The following is a 17,461-nucleotide window of genomic DNA, read 5'->3' as shown; positions in this document are numbered from 1 at the left end:
CTGCAGCCACCAAGAGGGTGGTCAGACACTGGAACAGCTTCCTAGAGAGGTGGTCGATGCCCCAAGCCTGTAAGCATTGAAGAGACATTTGGACAATGCCCTTAATAACATGCTCTAACCTTTGATCTGTGCTGAAGTGGTCAGGCAGTTAGACTTGACGATCATTGTAGGTCCCTTCCAACTGAAAATATTCTATTCTATTCTATTCTATTCTATTCTATTCTATTCTATTCTATTCTATTCTATTCTATTCTATTCTGCGCCAGCCAGAGGGGCAGTGACAATGGGGCTGTGGGGGGAAGCTGGCCTGGTAGATGGGACTCGGATTCTGCCCAGGACTGGGAAGCCCATTGAAGTGGGGGATGGCAGCAGTCCCCTGCTCTCCCGTGCGAGGTTCCTCTCTGGTCCAGCTGCACCCTGTGCCTGTGCCTGGCAGACATCTCGCCCTCCCTTTCCAGCACACAGGGCGATTTGGGAACGCTGCTGGGACATCTCAGGGGCAGCTCCCAGGCCCCCCCTTACATTTTGGGGGAGTGCCACTGGTGGCCAGTGGATGGGTGAGGTGAGGACAGCCCAGCTCTCAGAAGGAAAAGGCCTGTCCTCGTGCCCTGCTGGCTCCTCTCCCAGGCCTGGCAGACATTGCATGGTCTCCAGGGCCATCTGTAGCACTGAGCAATGTTGAGTCTCCCCTGAGTCCCTGTCGTCACCAGCCCTTACCTGGGAGACAGAAACAATAAAATCGTAACTGTTCAGGAGCAAAGTAACAGGTATTTCCCCATTCACTGCCTTTTACAATGTTTATTTGGATGACAAGAGCTGTGAGATGCCCACCTTTCTGCAGAGACACCAAAGGTCAGCTTCTTGCTGCCAGGGGCCAAATAACAAGATGAATCATCCACAGGGCAGATAACAAATGGGCAGAACCAAAGGCAAGACAAAGGTGCAGTCATGGGCAAGACCCAGCTCAGCCACATGTGCAGGGTCAGGGCAGGACTCGCAGCCTGCTGGAGTCTCAGCCTGACACCCACGGTGTCCAGGCCTTCTGCTGGTGGGACAGTCTGGTCTGCCAGAAGACACTCAGGAACATCAATCCCTTTATCCCAGAAGAAAAGGAAGATGAGATGAGATGGACCCTCTGGGGAGGCATGGACCATGCTTCTGATTTTGGATGCTCAATTTGCTTTCTGTCTGCAAGACCATCACATAAGCCCAAACAATACACCCTCAGGAGAGCCAGCTGGGGTACTGCAGAGCCTTGCATGCCCTCACACTGGCAGACCCGGCAGTGGCCGTTGGCGACTGTGGTCAGACCCAGCATTGCACAAAGCACCCTGTCACCAAGTGCCTGCAGCCGTGCACTAACAGTCCGGCACTGGGGAGCTCCTCCACGGCCGGGCTGGCTCTCCACAGGCCCACGAGCCAGCCGGTGGGACAGAGACCATATCTGTAACAGACATAGCAGTGTAAGGAGGCAGATATGCATGGCTGGGGTTTCTGTGGGGCGTAGGCTGATCCCAGCAGGTCTCCACAGGAGTGGAGCTCCTCTGGAAACTTTACGTGGTGCCTAGCTGCATGTTGGGGGCAGTCCCGTGGGAGACCAGCCCTCGGTTCTTCAGTGCTGTAGAGGTTAATGTGCTCAGCATCATTGAACCAGCCTCAGGCTGCCAGTCCTGCAGGCAGAAGTGCAGGGCACCACAGTGCAGACAGCCCTCCAGCCCTGACATGCTCCTGCCGGGCTCTGAAACGCAGCCAGGCTCCTACACCCACAAGAGCAGGAGCAGGGCAGCAAGTCCCAAGGCAAGGGTGAGGACGATGAAAGTGACGGCCGCAGCCCACACGGAAGGAACATGCCCCTTCATCCGCACTGGAGCCTCCGCCGGGATCATGTTGGTGAGGTTCAGCATGTAGCCCAGCGTCCAGCCGATGTCAGCTCTCCCCGCCTGCCGGAGGAGAGAGGGGACGATGAGTTAGTCCTGCAGAAAAGTCACACTACTGACACAGGGCCACCTACTCCTGCGCGGCCTGGGTGCAGTAGCAGAAACTGGGTGCGCTAGCTGGCCCCACACCCAGTGCCATGCTGGGATGTGGGGTAGGCAGGGCTTTCTGTACCATAGCTCTCATGGCTCCCCGATGTGGGAATCTGGCTCTTTTCCCCAGCACTGCCTCTACTCCTGCCCACGGGCTGGGTTTGCAGCCTACCTTCAGCTGGAAGAAGATGTTGTTCCAGCTGGTCTCATTGAACTTGTAGGCGTCGAGGAGGAGTGTGAGGATGTAGTTGGCGTTGGCGCAGTATTTAGGCAGTCGCTCGGGATTCTCTTCAGGGTAGCTAGAAGACAGCTGGAGGCGGGGGACATGTTTGGGGAGGAAGGGAAGTTATTTGCAGGCAATTTCTGTGCAGGGAAAATGCCCTGATGACTGCCACGAGAGAGGCAGTGACTCCACAGCCACCAGCATCCAGGAAAAGACTCCTGGACCAGGCAGGTATTTTGGACCTGTCCACACAGGGCAACTCCTTTGAGGAGGATTTACTCTCCACATAGAAACAGAGACATATTGGAGTTCCTCCTTCCCCAGATTCTCCCATCTCAGCCTCCTCATACAAGAGGCCCCTGCTTTTTGCCCCATGGTGGTCCTACCACATCTCTTGCCCTTATCCATCCCTGTTTGACTCCTCCCCAGAGTGGTGCCAGCAGCTGGCTCCCCTCTCACCATCCCCCAGGGCTCCAGCCCCACCTCCATCCCCAGCTCCTGTGCTGGTGGAGAGATTTTGCTGCCTTCACCTGCCCCAGCTGCCCCTTTCCCAATGTTGCATGAGCAAGGAGGGCCCCCGAGGGTGGGTGCAGGACAGTCCTGGCTCCTGCACAGAGCTCAGGGATGGCTCTGCTGTGTAGGCCACAGCTCAGCAACCAGGGAGCCTTGCCCTGGGGGAGTCCCCACTCCTCTTCCCCCACCCCAGGACCCCTTTGCTTGTGAGGCTTCCCTATAGCCTCCCATTGTGGGGAACGTACATCTTCCCAGCTTCTTGTGCAGAAATGCTTGATGGTCTCCCTGACAGTGGCCAGCGACTGTCCCTCGGTCAGGTTGAGAAACTTGAAGTTATAGTAAAAGGCAGAGAAGGCCTGAAAGGCAAAAGCCAGAAATGCCATTGAGCTACACTGGGGAAAGCCCCCCAGGCAGCTGCCCCGTCTCCCTTGAAGCAGGACGTGGGGTTTGTCTTTCACCAGGCTTGTATAGTGCCTCGTATAGTCCCAGGGCATCATTTTCCATGTCCCAGCAGAGATGATGGGCTGGGGATGTAAGCGCCTGCTGGCTACAGCAGCACATGGAGTGCAGGCATAGCCTTGCCTGAAGGCTGCTGGCTAAGCTGTCTTCTTTTACTGAAAACTTGGGTTTTGACTAAGCACCTGTTTTATTAACATGGTCCCATTTGGAGAGCTGGCTAGGAAACCAGATGGCAGCAATCCCTGGTGTGCCCTGGGGCACTGGTAATTTGGGAGCTCCTTGCCCCCATTCTGCTGCAGGGAGGTGGCAGTGCCATGGGGCATGCAGGGACACCACGGCACCCGGGGCCATAGTCTGCCGTGGAGGTGGGAGGACGGGATTTGCCTTACAATGAATTGCCCGCTGACGGGGGGCTGGTAGACACCGTCGAAGGTGCAGTCCTGGCTCTGGCCGCATGCCGAGAAGTTGAACAGCCTCTTGACGGCAGCCAGGCACTCACTGGCATTGCCCCTGCCCTCCAGGGTCACGTTCCTGTCGCCATGGATCAGGCGCGGGTCGCTCTGGTTCGTGCAGGGGCTGGTGCGGAAGGAAGACAGCGAGATGGTTTCGTTGTAGTCTTTTGGGTAGCAAGGGTGATCAATTCGCGTGCTGGAGAATGACTCCTGGGAATAGCAAAATCACAGGCTGCAAACCCTCCTCCAAACCCTCTTGGCGGGCACGCCGGGAGGCAGGATTTACCCAGTGCTCCCCCCAAAGCCACGAGCACAGGCATCTCCCACCTCCTCAGCAGAGAAAGACCTTCCTGCTGTTTAATCCTGGTCTTGTTGGCCATCTGCAGTCCCAGCTGAGCTCAACACTAATTTGTGCTCTCCTTTGTCTCATTCCCTCTCCCATGGAGGCAGACCAATTTCAGGGACCCAGCATGCCTCTCCCCTGGCCAGCAGGATCATGATTTGGGGCGTGCAAAGCCCTCTCCACCCCAGCTCTAGCTCTGCCTTTAGCTACAGACCCAGGCAGGGACACCACCTGGGACCTTCCTGGCTCTGCAGCATGAGCAAACCCTTCTGGCTCACCAAGGCTGCTTCTCCTGGCAAGGTGCAGCTCCATGAAGACCCTCTTCCCTCTGACTTTCCAAAAAATGGCCTGAGAAAGATCTCTGGTTCACTTTTCTTAGGTCCATGCAGTCACAGAGTAGTTGAGGTTTGGGGGGAGCTATAGGTCATGCTCCTTAAAGCATGACCAACCAGATCGGGTTGCTCAGAGCCTTGTCCCATAAAGTTCTGAATATCTCCAAGGATGACGACTCCACAGCATTTCTGGGTCATATTCTGATATTTGACCATTCTTATTGCGAAAAACTTTCCCCCTGCATCTGGTTGGAAACTTGCATGTTCCACATTGTGCCCGTTGCCTCTTGTCCTGTCACTTTGCACCTCTGAGATGAGCCTGGTCCTGCCTTTTCTACACCCTGTGTGGGGCAGCTGTGTACGGCCAGAAGGTCTCTCCGGAGCTGCCCCTTCTGATGCTTCCCATGCTCCTCTCCACATCTGCCTACCCGTGCTCCAAGGAGTCTGTACCTGCTCTTAGTCCCTGGTGATGCCTCTCTGGAAGAGCTTTGCCTGTTCTTATTTTATGCATTAACAAGTCTATGGTTGGTATCATGAGACCAGAGTCCAATTAACCCCCAGTTCCCCTCTCACCACAATTAATTCCTTTGCCAGTCGCTTCAGCATCTCGTTCTGCCCATAGCAGAGGTAGCTGTGTGTGTAGATGTTGTAGTTATACCCATACAGCGTGAACTTGGAGGCGTCATTCCAGTTTATCACTGAATCTCTGGGCATAAAGCTGATTTGAGTGGATGCTCCTCCAAGGTCCAGCGCCCCCAAAATGTTGGCCGCCTCTGGACGAACCCATGTGTGTGCTTTGGGGGAGTACTGCCAAGGCGAGACAGGAGAGCAAGAGGAGTAGTACATGTCTGGGCTTACTTGCCCTGAGCAAAATTCTCATCCCATTGAAGTCAATAGGATTTTGTTACTAAATTCAACAGGTATTCAACTCAATTATTTCCATACATGAGGCCCCACTGCCTTCCCTGCCCAACCAGCCTGGCCATTTATCAGAGCCAGGAAAAAACAGAGATTGAACTGTCTGATGGTCAAGATGTGCCAACATGCTGTGGGCTTATGTGGCTCTGAGTCACCGGTCCCCAGACCAAAGTGCTGGTGGGGACCTGGCTTGAAGGGGTTGTCCTTCCTGAAGAGCAAGCTGCAGGGGCACTGGTGCAAGGGGAATGACAGAAATCCTCCAACAGCACCTGCACAGGAGCCTGACGGTGCCAGCACAGCTCTCAGCTGTGGCAGCGTGGGGATAGAGGGCGACAGGAAAGAGGTTTGGTTCAAGCTTCCTTCAAACTGGCACATTGAACCAAAATTGGAGTCTCCCAGCAGCACACGGAGATGGACCTTCCCAGGGCAGCGAGACAAAGCCCAGCAGGAACAAACGGTCCCCACTGGGCTGCATGGCTGACCTCGCTGTCCCCAAGAGACCCTGTGTCTACATGGTGCGGACATGTGCCCTTAGCTCTTAAGAGACACCCCCATTCCTGATTTCTCCCTTCTCTTTCGCTGTGGGTAAGCCTACAGTGCTTCCCCTAGATCATTCCCAAAAGCCGTTAACCCTGATCTTTCCTTCTGCGCTAAGCAAGCTTAAGAAAAATCAGAAAAACTGTATTAGCAAAGAAGGAGTGAGTGTTTCACCCTTCTCCCACCTTAGTGAAGGAGTCCAGCAGGTAGTTGATGGTGATCCAGCCATAAGCCCCTTCCTCCTCTCCTGTAAGGATTTGAGCTCCTTTGAAAGCCACGGGGTACTCTCGCATGGTTTTAGCAACTTCAGCCAGGACTTGATCTGCCACTGAGCTGTTCTGTTCCCTAAGAAGGACTCAAAGGTCAGGACACATACCCAGCTACATCAATACTACAGAGGAAACACATGGAAACAGTCTGTTTTTTTCCCAGTTCCACATACTCCATTTTTTTGCCACAAGCAGTTTGTGTGACATGATATTTCCTGCTACATAACTTGTCAAAGCTGCTGGTACAGCATAAATCCCAGCTGTCTAGACTTGGCATTACAAATCCAGGAGCAATAGCAATCTCTTCCCTCCAGTGCAGCTTGATCCCAGTCACATAAAGGTTTGCCAGGACACTCTTCACTACCTAAGTATCTTCATAGTTCTGGGGGCCAGAGGTGATTGTGCTGCAAAACCCAGGTTTGAACATCACCCAGTGACTGCACCAAAGCCAGGACTGGTTGCTGAGCTCGAGCGGGTCTTTCAAGAAGGTGCCAGCCTGGTTTCAGACCTCTGAATGGGGAAGATGTCTTGGGGCTGCTGGCATGTGCTCGCTCTCTGAAGTAAGTAACCTTCAGGCTATGACCTGGCTCCTTCCCAGGGAAGGGGTCTGATTGCCAGGGCACAGAAATAATGTTAGATATCTGCAACCATAAAACCAAGAACCATGAAATGAAGGTTGACATTTGAAGAGAGCTAATACTGGCTGGTGAAAGTTAAGAGCAGGTCCTGCAACACCCTGTTGCCTCCTACCTCTGCCCCACTTCCCCACCAGCACCCATCCATCTGGGCAGATGGCACATCTGGTGGCATCTCAACTCCCTTGTGTTTAAGGAATAATGAAGAGCAAAGAAAGAGCTCTGAGAAGCATTTCTTGCTTGGAACTGGGCATGCAGCACCATCTTGGGATGTGGGGTCCCAGGATGCCAACAGACACCTCTGAGAAGCCTCTCTGCCCCAGGGCCAATCGCTCAGGACAGCTCAGCCACCCGTGTGTCCCCACCAGGCTGCCTTCTCCCCACTCCCCAGTCACTTGCTCACGGTGGCATGAGAGCTGGGAGCTCCTGGCAGCCTGGCCCCATGCAGGACGCTGTGTCCTGGCAGTGGCTGCTTGCAGCTCTGTCACTGCTATGTCACCCCTGCGCCCCACAGCGATACCTCAGTAGCCTCATGCCTGCTGTTGCTCCAAGATAAGCTGGGACATCCCTCTGTTTTGCAGCAGGAACAACCTTCAGGGCTTTATCCAGGCACTCCCTTAGGGAATCACCGGCTTTTGGGGGATCGTTGGCATAGCTTGATATGCCTTGCCCTGGAAGAGAGTCAGGCTGAGACAGGCTGACAGGAATGGCTGGGGACAGGGATGTGGGAGCAAGAGGGCACAGGGCAGTGAGGTCTGTCACCTCCTAGCAACAAAGGGTGCTTTTCCAGGGTCCCCTGGTCACCTGACACCTGCCTGACCCACACTTACATTCCTCTCCTGTAGCCATCCCCACATCTCCCATGCTTTCAGCAGTGTCCCCAGCTCTATGGGTGAGACCTTCCCCAGCCAGGAAAGCAGCCTGGGCAGCTGGCAGCAGTTGAAAGTGGAGGAATGAATCCAGAGCAACACCAAGGTGCTTCACTCCCACCAAGCGTGTGGGCACTACATGGTGCTGAGGGCTCTTCAGACATGAGCGAAGCCAGCGGGGAGTCAGAGCCAACCCTGCCTGCAGCCAGGGCTCCCCACCATGCCAGCCTGATGGACAGAGCTGCCCAGCGTGGGCAGGCCAACAAGAGGGAGGGCCAGGTCATCCCACCCACCACATGAACACGCAAGGCAGCACTGAGCTCATGGCAGGGGGATACTGACCCTGGACCTCACAGGACAAGGTCTGGCTGGCCACACCGGTGTCGTTCTCCTTGTCTGAATCCCACTCGTAGACAAACAGAGAGGTGTGAGACGAGCCTGCATCAAACACCATCCCATACTGGAAGGAAAAACCAAGACATCACACTGGTGGGAGGAGCAGCAGCCTGGCCCTGGCCCCACCATGGCCCGGCCAGGGTGGTGGAGCCAGAGGATGCCCCCAAAAATACCTCTCTAAGGCACAGCTATCTGCACTGTGGCAGAGCAGAGCGGTGCCAGTGCGTGGCCTCAGCATGGGCATTTCTCATGGCAACTAAAGGAATTTTTCGTTCCCTCTCCTGAGGTCTGTGCAGCAATGCCAGCTCACACAAACATTTTCTTCGTTGTTTCCTCATGCTTTTTTATTTTCTTTCTTGGTTACATACCTTTTGTGTCTACGCTGGCCCCGCCTTGGGGTCAGGAACTCTCCCATTGCCAGTGCTCTCTGCTACCCCCATGGCTGCACCCAGCCTGGGCAGAGACTGGCAGGGCCACGCCAGCCCCAGTCCAGGAGCACCCAGCCACGTGCCTCTCCCCCATAAAGCCCTCCACGTCACCCTAAAACCATGCCAACCCTCTTCCAGAAGCCAGGGTGGGATGGCAAGCTGCAGGGGAGGGACGGGGAGGAGCCACGATGCTTGTGCTGTGGTGTGAGTGAGTTAGGACAGGCTGGTGGGAGCTGGCAGGAGCAAAGGCCAGGTGGGGATGCATTGCACTTCAGTGCGGTGCTCCGGGAGGGCAGAGGAAGCGGGGCAGGGCTTTGTCCCACCCGTCTGCCCCAAGGTAGTCTCCTCCAAACATGTCAAGTGCATACCATGGTGGCTAGTTTGAGAGGAGGCTTCCTCTCCTGACTAAACAGTGGCCAGGCTGTATTTCTTCTGTCTGCATCTTGAGATGGAAAGAAAACACCCACCCAGCTACTACAAGGCAGTTCCTACCGACCCACCCTCACCTCCTAACCCCGAAGATAAGCTGTTGTCTCTGAGCACCTGCCCAAGGTGACTGGTTTCTGCAGTGGTGCTAGGGGACCTTCTTTTGGGCTCACCTTGACCGTGGGTGGCAGGGTGACATCTTCAATATTCACCAGGCTGAGAACAAGGGCAATGATGGAGAGTGCGACCAGCGCCCCAACGATGGCATTGGTGAAGTGTTTCTTGTGAGCAAACATTGTGGTGAAGTCTCCTGCAAACCCAAACACAGGAGAAAGGTGGTCAGACACAGCCAGCTGGGACCAACACTGGTCAGTGAGAGCTTCAAGGAGATCAGCTCCGAAAGCTGTCCCCAGTCTGACATGCTATCAAGCTGTGTAACTCAGAAACCCTGGTGGATAATCAGATCCTTCCCTGGAAAAAGTAATATTAGGATAAAATAGGGGGGGTGGGGCTGGAGGAAAGTGGGGTTGATTGCCCAGAAGCCTGGCATAGCCATGATGGGATTGCAACAGTCCTCCAGGTCCTGCACCCACTCCTGCTCAGCTCACCACTACCGGGAAGGATCGGGTCCAGAAGGAGCAAAAGAAACACTGTACCAAACAGAGAAGAGCATGGGAAATTGCAAAAAAACTCAACATGAGATATTGTAGAAGGGGAAGGTGATTTTATTTTACAAGATGTAAGCAAGGTCAGCTCACCTGCTGGCACTCCCAGACCTGTGCACCCAGCAGCACCCAGACATGTGTGCCGGGATGGGATCGCTTGGAGCTGGCTTGTGAGTCCTTGCTGAAGCTCTGAGCTCCTCTGCTGCTGGCAGCAAACCCAGCTTGGACTTGCCTTTTATATCCTTTCAAAGCGGACGCTGCTTGAAAATCTTTTCCCCATTATTTTATCTCAGACCTCATCAGCCTTAGGCAAAACTCTTGAATGTCAGTTATCTTGTTTGTCTTACAGGTGCGTTTATGGCTCGCTCAGTTTGGCATCATCCCGACACCTTATCTTCAGTGAATTAGTTCCTTCCCCTCATTTGAATGAAATCACACATAGGAGCCCTGCAGCAATTAGCACACACCTCTCCTTTTAACCCTTGTGCCCCTGCTTCTTTGGCTTTTATACACACACTTTGCTCTCACCAGTCTTAATATTTCCATGAGGAGTCTCTACAAGGTCTGTAAGAGGTGAGAGTGATACTTCCAGTATCCAATGCCCTGAAATCACACACAGAGTAGCAGGTGACTTGTTAATAAGTTTTATTACAATGAGAAGGAAAATCACACAAGAGGAGGAGGATGGCCCTGCCAGGGGGGTCTGAGCAACGCTCACTGAACTTTGCCAGGGGAGACCGGAGAGGCCAAGAGGGCCAAGACATCATCATGGCCCAGCTGGGACTGTGGTCACCCCTTCCCCAAGTGTGACCCAGTTTTGAGCTGCTCCTGGGCTGGGGGTCCCTGCAGACATGGGGACCCCAAGGAGAGCCAGGGGAGTGGGAAGGACTCAGGTCCTCACAGCCCCCAGCTCTGCCAGCAGCCTCCCATCACTCCGGGCACGCGTTCAAGGCTCAGCAGCGCAGGCACGGTATCATACCCCAGCCAGAGAGCCCTGGTGGTGTCCTACAAACAGGGTTCGTTTACCCGGTGTGCAAGCCAATAACACACAGAGTTGATGTATTTTAAAATTAATTTCACTGATGCGCATGAATGGGAGCCTGTCTCAAGACAGCATACCTTTTTCTCAAAAATTTCCACATTTATATACTTAAGTAATACATATTCATTATTATTTCCCTTAATGATTAGTTCTTTCTTCTTCGCCTCTCATGTAAATTAGTGCACAGACTGTCTTCTTTCTTCATTGTCTTCTTTTGAGTAGGTGGTATCATTTGAGTAGGTGGTCAATGAGTCGGTGGTCGCCATCTCCCCCTGCAGGAATTACCTTTTACCTACTTCTTCCTTAATCTTGGCAGTTCCAAGCGGTTCTTCAAGGTTTATTGACCAGACCACAATCCATTACCTTTTCTGACATAAACATAAAGCCTCATTGTCTAGTAGTTAGTTCCTAAACCCTAAATCATGTCTAGTTATTGTTTCCCTATTTTAAATATTAACTGATGGGGGCTGTACACAGGACTTTAGCGGTTCCCTGGTTATTTCAATCATATTATACATATTAATTGATAATACCAGCACCCCTGCCCTGGGATGGGGAGAGCTGGTGGACCTGGGTACGTGCTCTCTCTGGGGGATACAGAGAAGCTGCTTCCTGATGATTCAGCTCCCTGATAAGAGGTTGCCAGGGCTATCACAAGGGCAATCTTGATGGAAGGATTCAGTTCCCAGCTGCCTTATCTCAGCTGAGTCAAACACAGCGATGCCAGAAGGGAAATGCATGCTGGGGAGCCCTCATTGCATGTGACCTTCCCAGAGCACTTTTCCCTGCAGCCAGAGAGATGGTGGTTCCAGAGCTCCCACTGTGTGCACTGAAAGTACCACCTGTGAAATCAGGGGTGCAGCAGTCCCCGGGTGCTCTCTGTCTCAGGTCACATCTATCTGCAGCTTGCACTGAGCTGGGTGCCTGTGCCATACCCTGCTGCCGGCTGGCCAGAGGTCAGACCTCCAGGCCAGTCCCTCTTCCCATGGCAATCTCCTCTGAAGTGGTTTCTGTGCTGGTGGGGTGGTTGCCTGGAGCCCAGAGGGTGCCACCACTCCTGCATCCCCACCTCCGCAAAACACATAACCTTTGGACTCACATGGCTTCACTGGAAGGGTGTGAATGAGTGTCCGCTACCTTCCCAGGTCTGGAAGTCCCCTGTTGACTGCAGAGTGGCTGGGCCAGGGCTGTCCTGAGCAAGGGGGACTTGTCCCCAGCAAGGACAGAGAGGCACCGACCGGCCCCGGTCCCTCCTGGACATGCAGCACTGTGCGGTGGCTGTGTGCACACAGAGCCAACCAAACCCTCCGGCTCCTGCCTCCAAACCTGGGCTAAGCAACTCTTCAGTTGATCCTTCTGCAGTAAAGAAATAGTTCTAGAGGTTACGTGATAATATCTTAATTGCCTCTCCCGCCAGAAGGACAGGTAATGATTTCCCAGCTGAGAGGGAGCTGTGATTTCCCTTGGCTTGCAGTGACTGCATCCACTCATCCCAGGCAGTGGGACTGTCTGAGCTGCCATTTCTGACTCCGTTCCCAGGAATTTGTGTCTCTTTGCCAGGCTCAGCCTTTTGGCAAACCTGCTGCCACCAGCCTGGGGCAAGCCCAGCTGGGAACAGCCCTGGTCCACATGAACACAAGAGCAGAGAAGGACAGACCTTGCTGGGACTAAGCTGACATAACAGCGACTGGCCATGGTGCATGGCACGGTCTCCTGGGCTGCCAAAAGAAGGGACAGATGGGAGTGCCCCAGGTCTGCATCCAGCCTGGAGCTTGTCCCAGTAGGGAACTTGGGTGCAGCTGGGGCCACAGTCCAAATGCAAGCTTTGCAATACTTCCAGGTCCACCACTGCAGCTTCTGAGAGCAATGGACCCCTCATGAACATGGTGAGTGGGACAACACACTCAGGCAGGTGGAGATGTGTGCCATCACAGGCACACATGGTCCCATGTCCCACCCATGGTCTGTGGCCCCACCTCAGGGATCAGGTCCCTCGAGGAGCTGTATTCACTCCAAGGGGGCCTCGGAGAAGCCCTGGTGCTGTGGAGCTACAGGAGCCCTCAGCCACATCTTCCATGGACCTTGTCCTAGCAAGGGTGGCAGGACCAGACTCAGCCTGGCTCCTGAGATGGGCACAGCCCCAGAGGGTTGGAGATTGGGGCCAAGCTGGTGAGAGTGCCCTGTGGACACCACTGAGCACAGTATGGGCAACCGCACCTGGCAGTGCTTTGCTCACCATGAAAGCAGTGTTTGTGGTGCACCGGTTCCTTTTAACATGGGCAGATGTGTCTGTTCCCTGCACAGCAGCCGTACACCTTGCAGCCATGAGCGTGGCCAGGAGACATCCCCCATCCGCCGGAGCCCTTCATCCACCTCCTGGGGTCCTGAGCATCCACATTCCTCTTGGGAGGAAATGTTGGATATGCAAAAGCAGAAGAACCAGTTTCCCCAGCACTTTCCTTGAGAAAACAGCCTGTGTGGGTGCAGAAGGCCTGGCAGGGCTCCAGGCAGAGCTGCAGGATGGGGCTGTGCCCAGGCAGAGGGCATGTGGCACCACTGGGTCTGGGCAGATGGCTTGAGGAAACTCTGGTTTCAAGGGAGCTCCTCCATCTGCTGTAGCTCTCCTTCTCCCTGAAACCCAGTGGGAGCTGCAGGGCTCTGAGCTGCCCTGGCTGAAGGGGATCAGGAATCCCCGTTCTCCCACCACCCTCTTTCCTGGGGCCCATCTGCCATCCTACAGACTCCCACAGGCTGGGCTGGTGGATGAAGGCGGATAAAGGGGTGGGAGCCAGGACAGAGGCTTTGCTGGGAGAGGTAATATAATCTATAAATAGTTCAGCTAAAAAATCCGATAAAAGTTAGTACTTCTTCAGTTTATGCTAGATATTCCTGAGGCAAGTCACAGGTAATAGCTTAATAACTTTGTTAACAAAATCCTCCCTGCAAAAGCTTTAGGGCAACAGAAAGATAGTGCTGGGAGGAAGCATGGCAAGCTGGGCGGGAGGCAGAGCCCATGAGCCCCAACAGAATGAGGCAAAAGGCTCACTGGAGAACATCTTCCCAAACCTGCATCGTATTCCCAGCACATGGCATCGCACGCCTGCTCCCTTTGTGGGCTCCCACAGAGGCCCCTTCTCTTTCCACCTTGACATTCCAGGGGAAGAAGGCTGTTTCCCTTCTCGCCCGTGCCTGCCCCATGTGCAGCACCCTGCACTTCTGCCAGGCAATGCTGCCCGGCTGGGCTCTGGCAAGGTGACAACACCCTGTCTCCATGCCTCATACAGTCTGGCCCTCAATTTTCTTCAGATAATCCCACCCAAAGGGGTGTCTGTCTGTTAAAATGTGGGCTGGGTCTCAGGGTGATGTGGTGCCTGAGCGTGGAGCATCGCAGGACCTGGAAGGACCATGGGGTGCCTGGCCCACAGGAGCACCCGCTCTCATGCGGGTCCCCTCGGGTCCTCGGTGCTGATGAGCCCCAGCCCTCTTTGCCTTCAGGGATGTGCTCTGGTGAGAGCTAAATGTGCTACTTGCTCATAACTGAAAAAGTGACCTAAATGTCTCCTTCTGACTGCAGGTAGACAAATCTGCTATGGAGAAGTATGGCTAGAGTAAACACCCCCCCCATTTGATCTGCTTTTGACATATATTTCTCTGTGGCCCCTTGAAATGACTCTTCGAGACCCAGAAGGAAGTTGCCCAGCTGGTGTGGAGACTCTGCAGGGTCTGAGCCCAGCCATTACTGCCAGTCACTGAGATGACTGGTGTTTGTGAAATGAGATCACCTCCATTGCTAATATCTTCCCTGTGCCTTCTGAAAGGAAACCACCCTGACTCAGGGTCAAAAGAGAGTCTCTCATTTCCCTGCCATTCAATTTCTGCACCACGAGGTCACCCCAGCTCTGGCCATGGGAGGTGCAGGCAGTGGCTCTGTGCAGGTCCCATGTCTCTGGATGAGCTGCACTGCTCGCTCCTGCCTCCCATTCCCCTTCCAGATGGACCCCGGGTCTTGCTGGGATCTCTCCCAGCAGGGACCAGCTCCAGCCCTCCCTTCCAGTCTGATTCCAGCAAGACTGGTAGAGTTGGGGCCATTTAAAGCTGCCTTTGGGATGTCCGTGCCTGTTGTTCCCAGCTGGCAAATAGCACACCAGACCTTTCCTCCTCCCCCCTGTCTCTCCCAGTGTGCATCATTATCAAACATGCCCCAATTGCCCTGACTGCATCTGTCTTGGTGCCATCCCTCAGCTGTGGGTGCTCTGGGTCAGGGACATGTGCCTGGAGCCATCCCCTGTGCCAGCCATGGACACCCCAGTCCATTCCCCTTTCCTGTGCCCAGCTACAACATAGTGGGTGCTGGTCCTGGGGGGGTCCATCTCCCACAGTGCATGGATGGGGCTTAGCACAACACCTGCATCCTCATGAGATCCATGAGATTAATGATATCAGTAAAAAAAAATCAGTATTTCAATATTGACAGTGGAGCCAGCTGAGTCCCACAGCGCAGGGTGCCTGGGACACGGGCACCAGCTCCCTGCTGGGAGGGGGCTGTGCTGCCCAGCACTGTGGTGATGGGCTCCATGTGTGCTGGGATGGAGGGACACGGTGGAGGGATGCTCCAGGAGGTTGAGGCTGTTAGTTGATCGCTCACCACCTGTGTTGCCCGGGGGTGAGAGCACCAAGGCAGAACATGAGGTCGGGGTGTCTCGGATCCAGCTCACAAGAGCCCCAGGCATGGGCTCCCCTCTGGCCCTGGGCATACGGAAGGCTTTTTCTTCCTGAGATCAGGGAGCACAAGGAAATGAGGACGAAGCACCCTTAGGGCAGGATTTTCCTTTCACTAGTATCACAGTGACCACTTGGGGACAGCACGGGAGGGAGACTGAGGCGAGCGGCTCTGGAGGTACTTGATTGCCTCCAATGCAGTCAACAGGGCCATAAGAAAACAAGGCAGAAGGTGAAACGGTGAGGTGATGGAGGTGTCCCTCAGCAAATGCTGGAGGATATTTGCAGGAGACCAGGAAACCCTTTGGCTATGGGACGTCTCCCTTGAGCTGCCAAACTGGACAAGGGCAGCTGGGGTCATGATGGAGACAGCTCCCCTGCCATGGTGGTGGGTGAGCTGTGGACAGCCGGACACCCCGTATCACCTTGCTCCCTGCTAGGTCATCTCATGTCACTGGGCTGTGCCACTCTGTAACACCTCTCTCTTCTCAAAGTCTCAGCAAAGCTTCTGAGAAGCTGCACCAGGGAGGTCACCTTTGCTACAGACTCCCTTCCTCCAGCCTTTCCTCCTCCTTGTGCCCCCACCACCCTGGCTGCTGCCCTCTGGGCTTTCAGCACTTGCTCCACAGTACTCATCACATCTTTCCAAGAGTGGTGACTCAAAATGGACCTGCACGTTAAACTGGAGCCTTGCCAACTCTGTAAATTATTCCACAAAAGTTATAGATTAAGTCCTGGGAACACCAACCCTGAAACTGGGGGCTGCAGCAGCTCAGGGCACCCGTGTGCTCATAGGGTGATATTTGCTTTTTCACGCATTGGCCGTTAGCCAGGGACACCCTTAAGCCACCTCTGGATCCCACCGACCCAGCAGCTGGCCCAGCCACTCCAGACGTGACCCTTCCTAAGCATACATTGTGCTTGCCCTCTCTCATCTCCAGAGTGGCTGTCAACCATAACAGAAGGGTGTCAGATTGGGGTAGCATGGTTTCTTGACAATTCTAGATGAAACACTACTTATCTCTTCATTTTCTAGGTGCTCTCCAATAACTTATTGACTGCTTGTCCCAATGTTACCTGCAGTTAGAAGCTGAGCTAAGAGGGCTGCAGTTTGCCATTGCCTATACACAGGTAAGACACATCTCTGACACAAAAGCTCATTAAAAAAAAAAACCCAAACCCAAAGCAAAGCTAAATTAAGAGGATTCAGGAAGAGCTGGAAAACTGGACTACAGGCAGGTCCACAGCTCTGAGGGGAGCACATGTGGAGGCAGCCCCAGGCAGGGGTGACCCACAGTTCCCCTCCTTATAGGCAGGCAGGGCTAAGCGGCTGTTCTTGGCAGGGCTGACAGGCTTCTTTCATTTTCCCAGCAGGACTGACCTGGCACAGGCAGCCAAGCCAATTATCTTGGTGAAGGAAATTAGTTTGTGTGTGAGATAACCAGACCACACTGTTACCACATCCCGGACCGTGATTTGGTGTTGTCACTCATCACATGAAGCCTGTGTACTGCTGGTGGAGGAAGTCACCAGAGGACCTGCTCTGCTGCAAATGTTGGTTTTGCCACCCCAAACTGCCAGCCAGGCTCTCCCTGGACACAGGGACTCACCAGCTTTGGTAGGCCAGGTGCGGTTAGGGTTCCCATTGCTGTTTGGGAGTGCTAAATAAAAAAGCAAGAAAAGCAGCAAGGGACTGAGAGCACCGGGTGGCAGGAGGACCACACCAGCAATGAACGTGGTCGAGGTGGTCAGGATGGTGGTCTGGATGGCTCTGGGTGCAGAGGAGGAACTATGGAGACTTCTTCCTTCAAGGCACAAATATGCTGCTTGTAAAGCCCCGTTCAGGGGGGCCGGGATGCTGCTGAGCCGCACTAGAGCAGCCTGCAACAGCCAGCTTCCAGCTCAGCCCTGCATTGTCTCACCCACCACCCAGGCTGAAGCCAGCTCTTCCCCCAGCAGCCCCCAGCACGGCTGATACACCGGGGGGGCAGCCGCAAGGAGCAGGGACCCCAGCTGCAGAGGGCTTTAGGGGTCTTGCACCACAAAGTACTTTGTAAGTCTTTGGAGTGATCCAAGTGTTAGAGTCAGCACAGAGGAGGCTCTTGGGCAGCGGTGATTTGAAACGTGTTTCAGCCAATTTAGTGATAAAAATCTAACTTTCACTTGCATGAATCAGGCCATTTCCTAAAAGACATGCCTGGGTGAGAG

General features: G+C 54.2%; 1 protein-coding gene across 1 annotated transcript; it reads right to left on the bottom strand.

Moving 5' to 3' along the window:
- Nucleotides 1-284: 284 nt before the first annotated feature.
- LOC128154790 (ectonucleoside triphosphate diphosphohydrolase 8-like) lies at nt 285-9,123 on the bottom strand. Its single transcript, XM_052815870.1, has 9 exons — nt 9,001-9,123; nt 7,920-8,037; nt 7,229-7,379; nt 5,990-6,149; nt 4,923-5,156; nt 3,612-3,884; nt 3,009-3,119; nt 2,200-2,337; nt 285-1,940 (listed from the first exon to the last, which is right to left on the bottom strand). The coding sequence occupies exons 1-9, from the start codon at nt 9,121-9,123 to the stop codon at nt 1,758-1,760; spliced, it is 1,491 nt and encodes a 496-aa protein (XP_052671830.1). The 3' UTR covers nt 285-1,757.
- Nucleotides 9,124-17,461: the final 8,338 nt, after the last annotated feature.

Source organism: Harpia harpyja, chromosome 19 (genome assembly GCF_026419915.1).
Source record: "Harpia harpyja isolate bHarHar1 chromosome 19, bHarHar1 primary haplotype, whole genome shotgun sequence".
Taxonomy (NCBI): domain Eukaryota; kingdom Metazoa; phylum Chordata; class Aves; order Accipitriformes; family Accipitridae; genus Harpia; species Harpia harpyja.
Note: the sequence above shows the minus strand (reverse complement) of the source record. Positions and strands in the feature narration are given on the sequence as shown.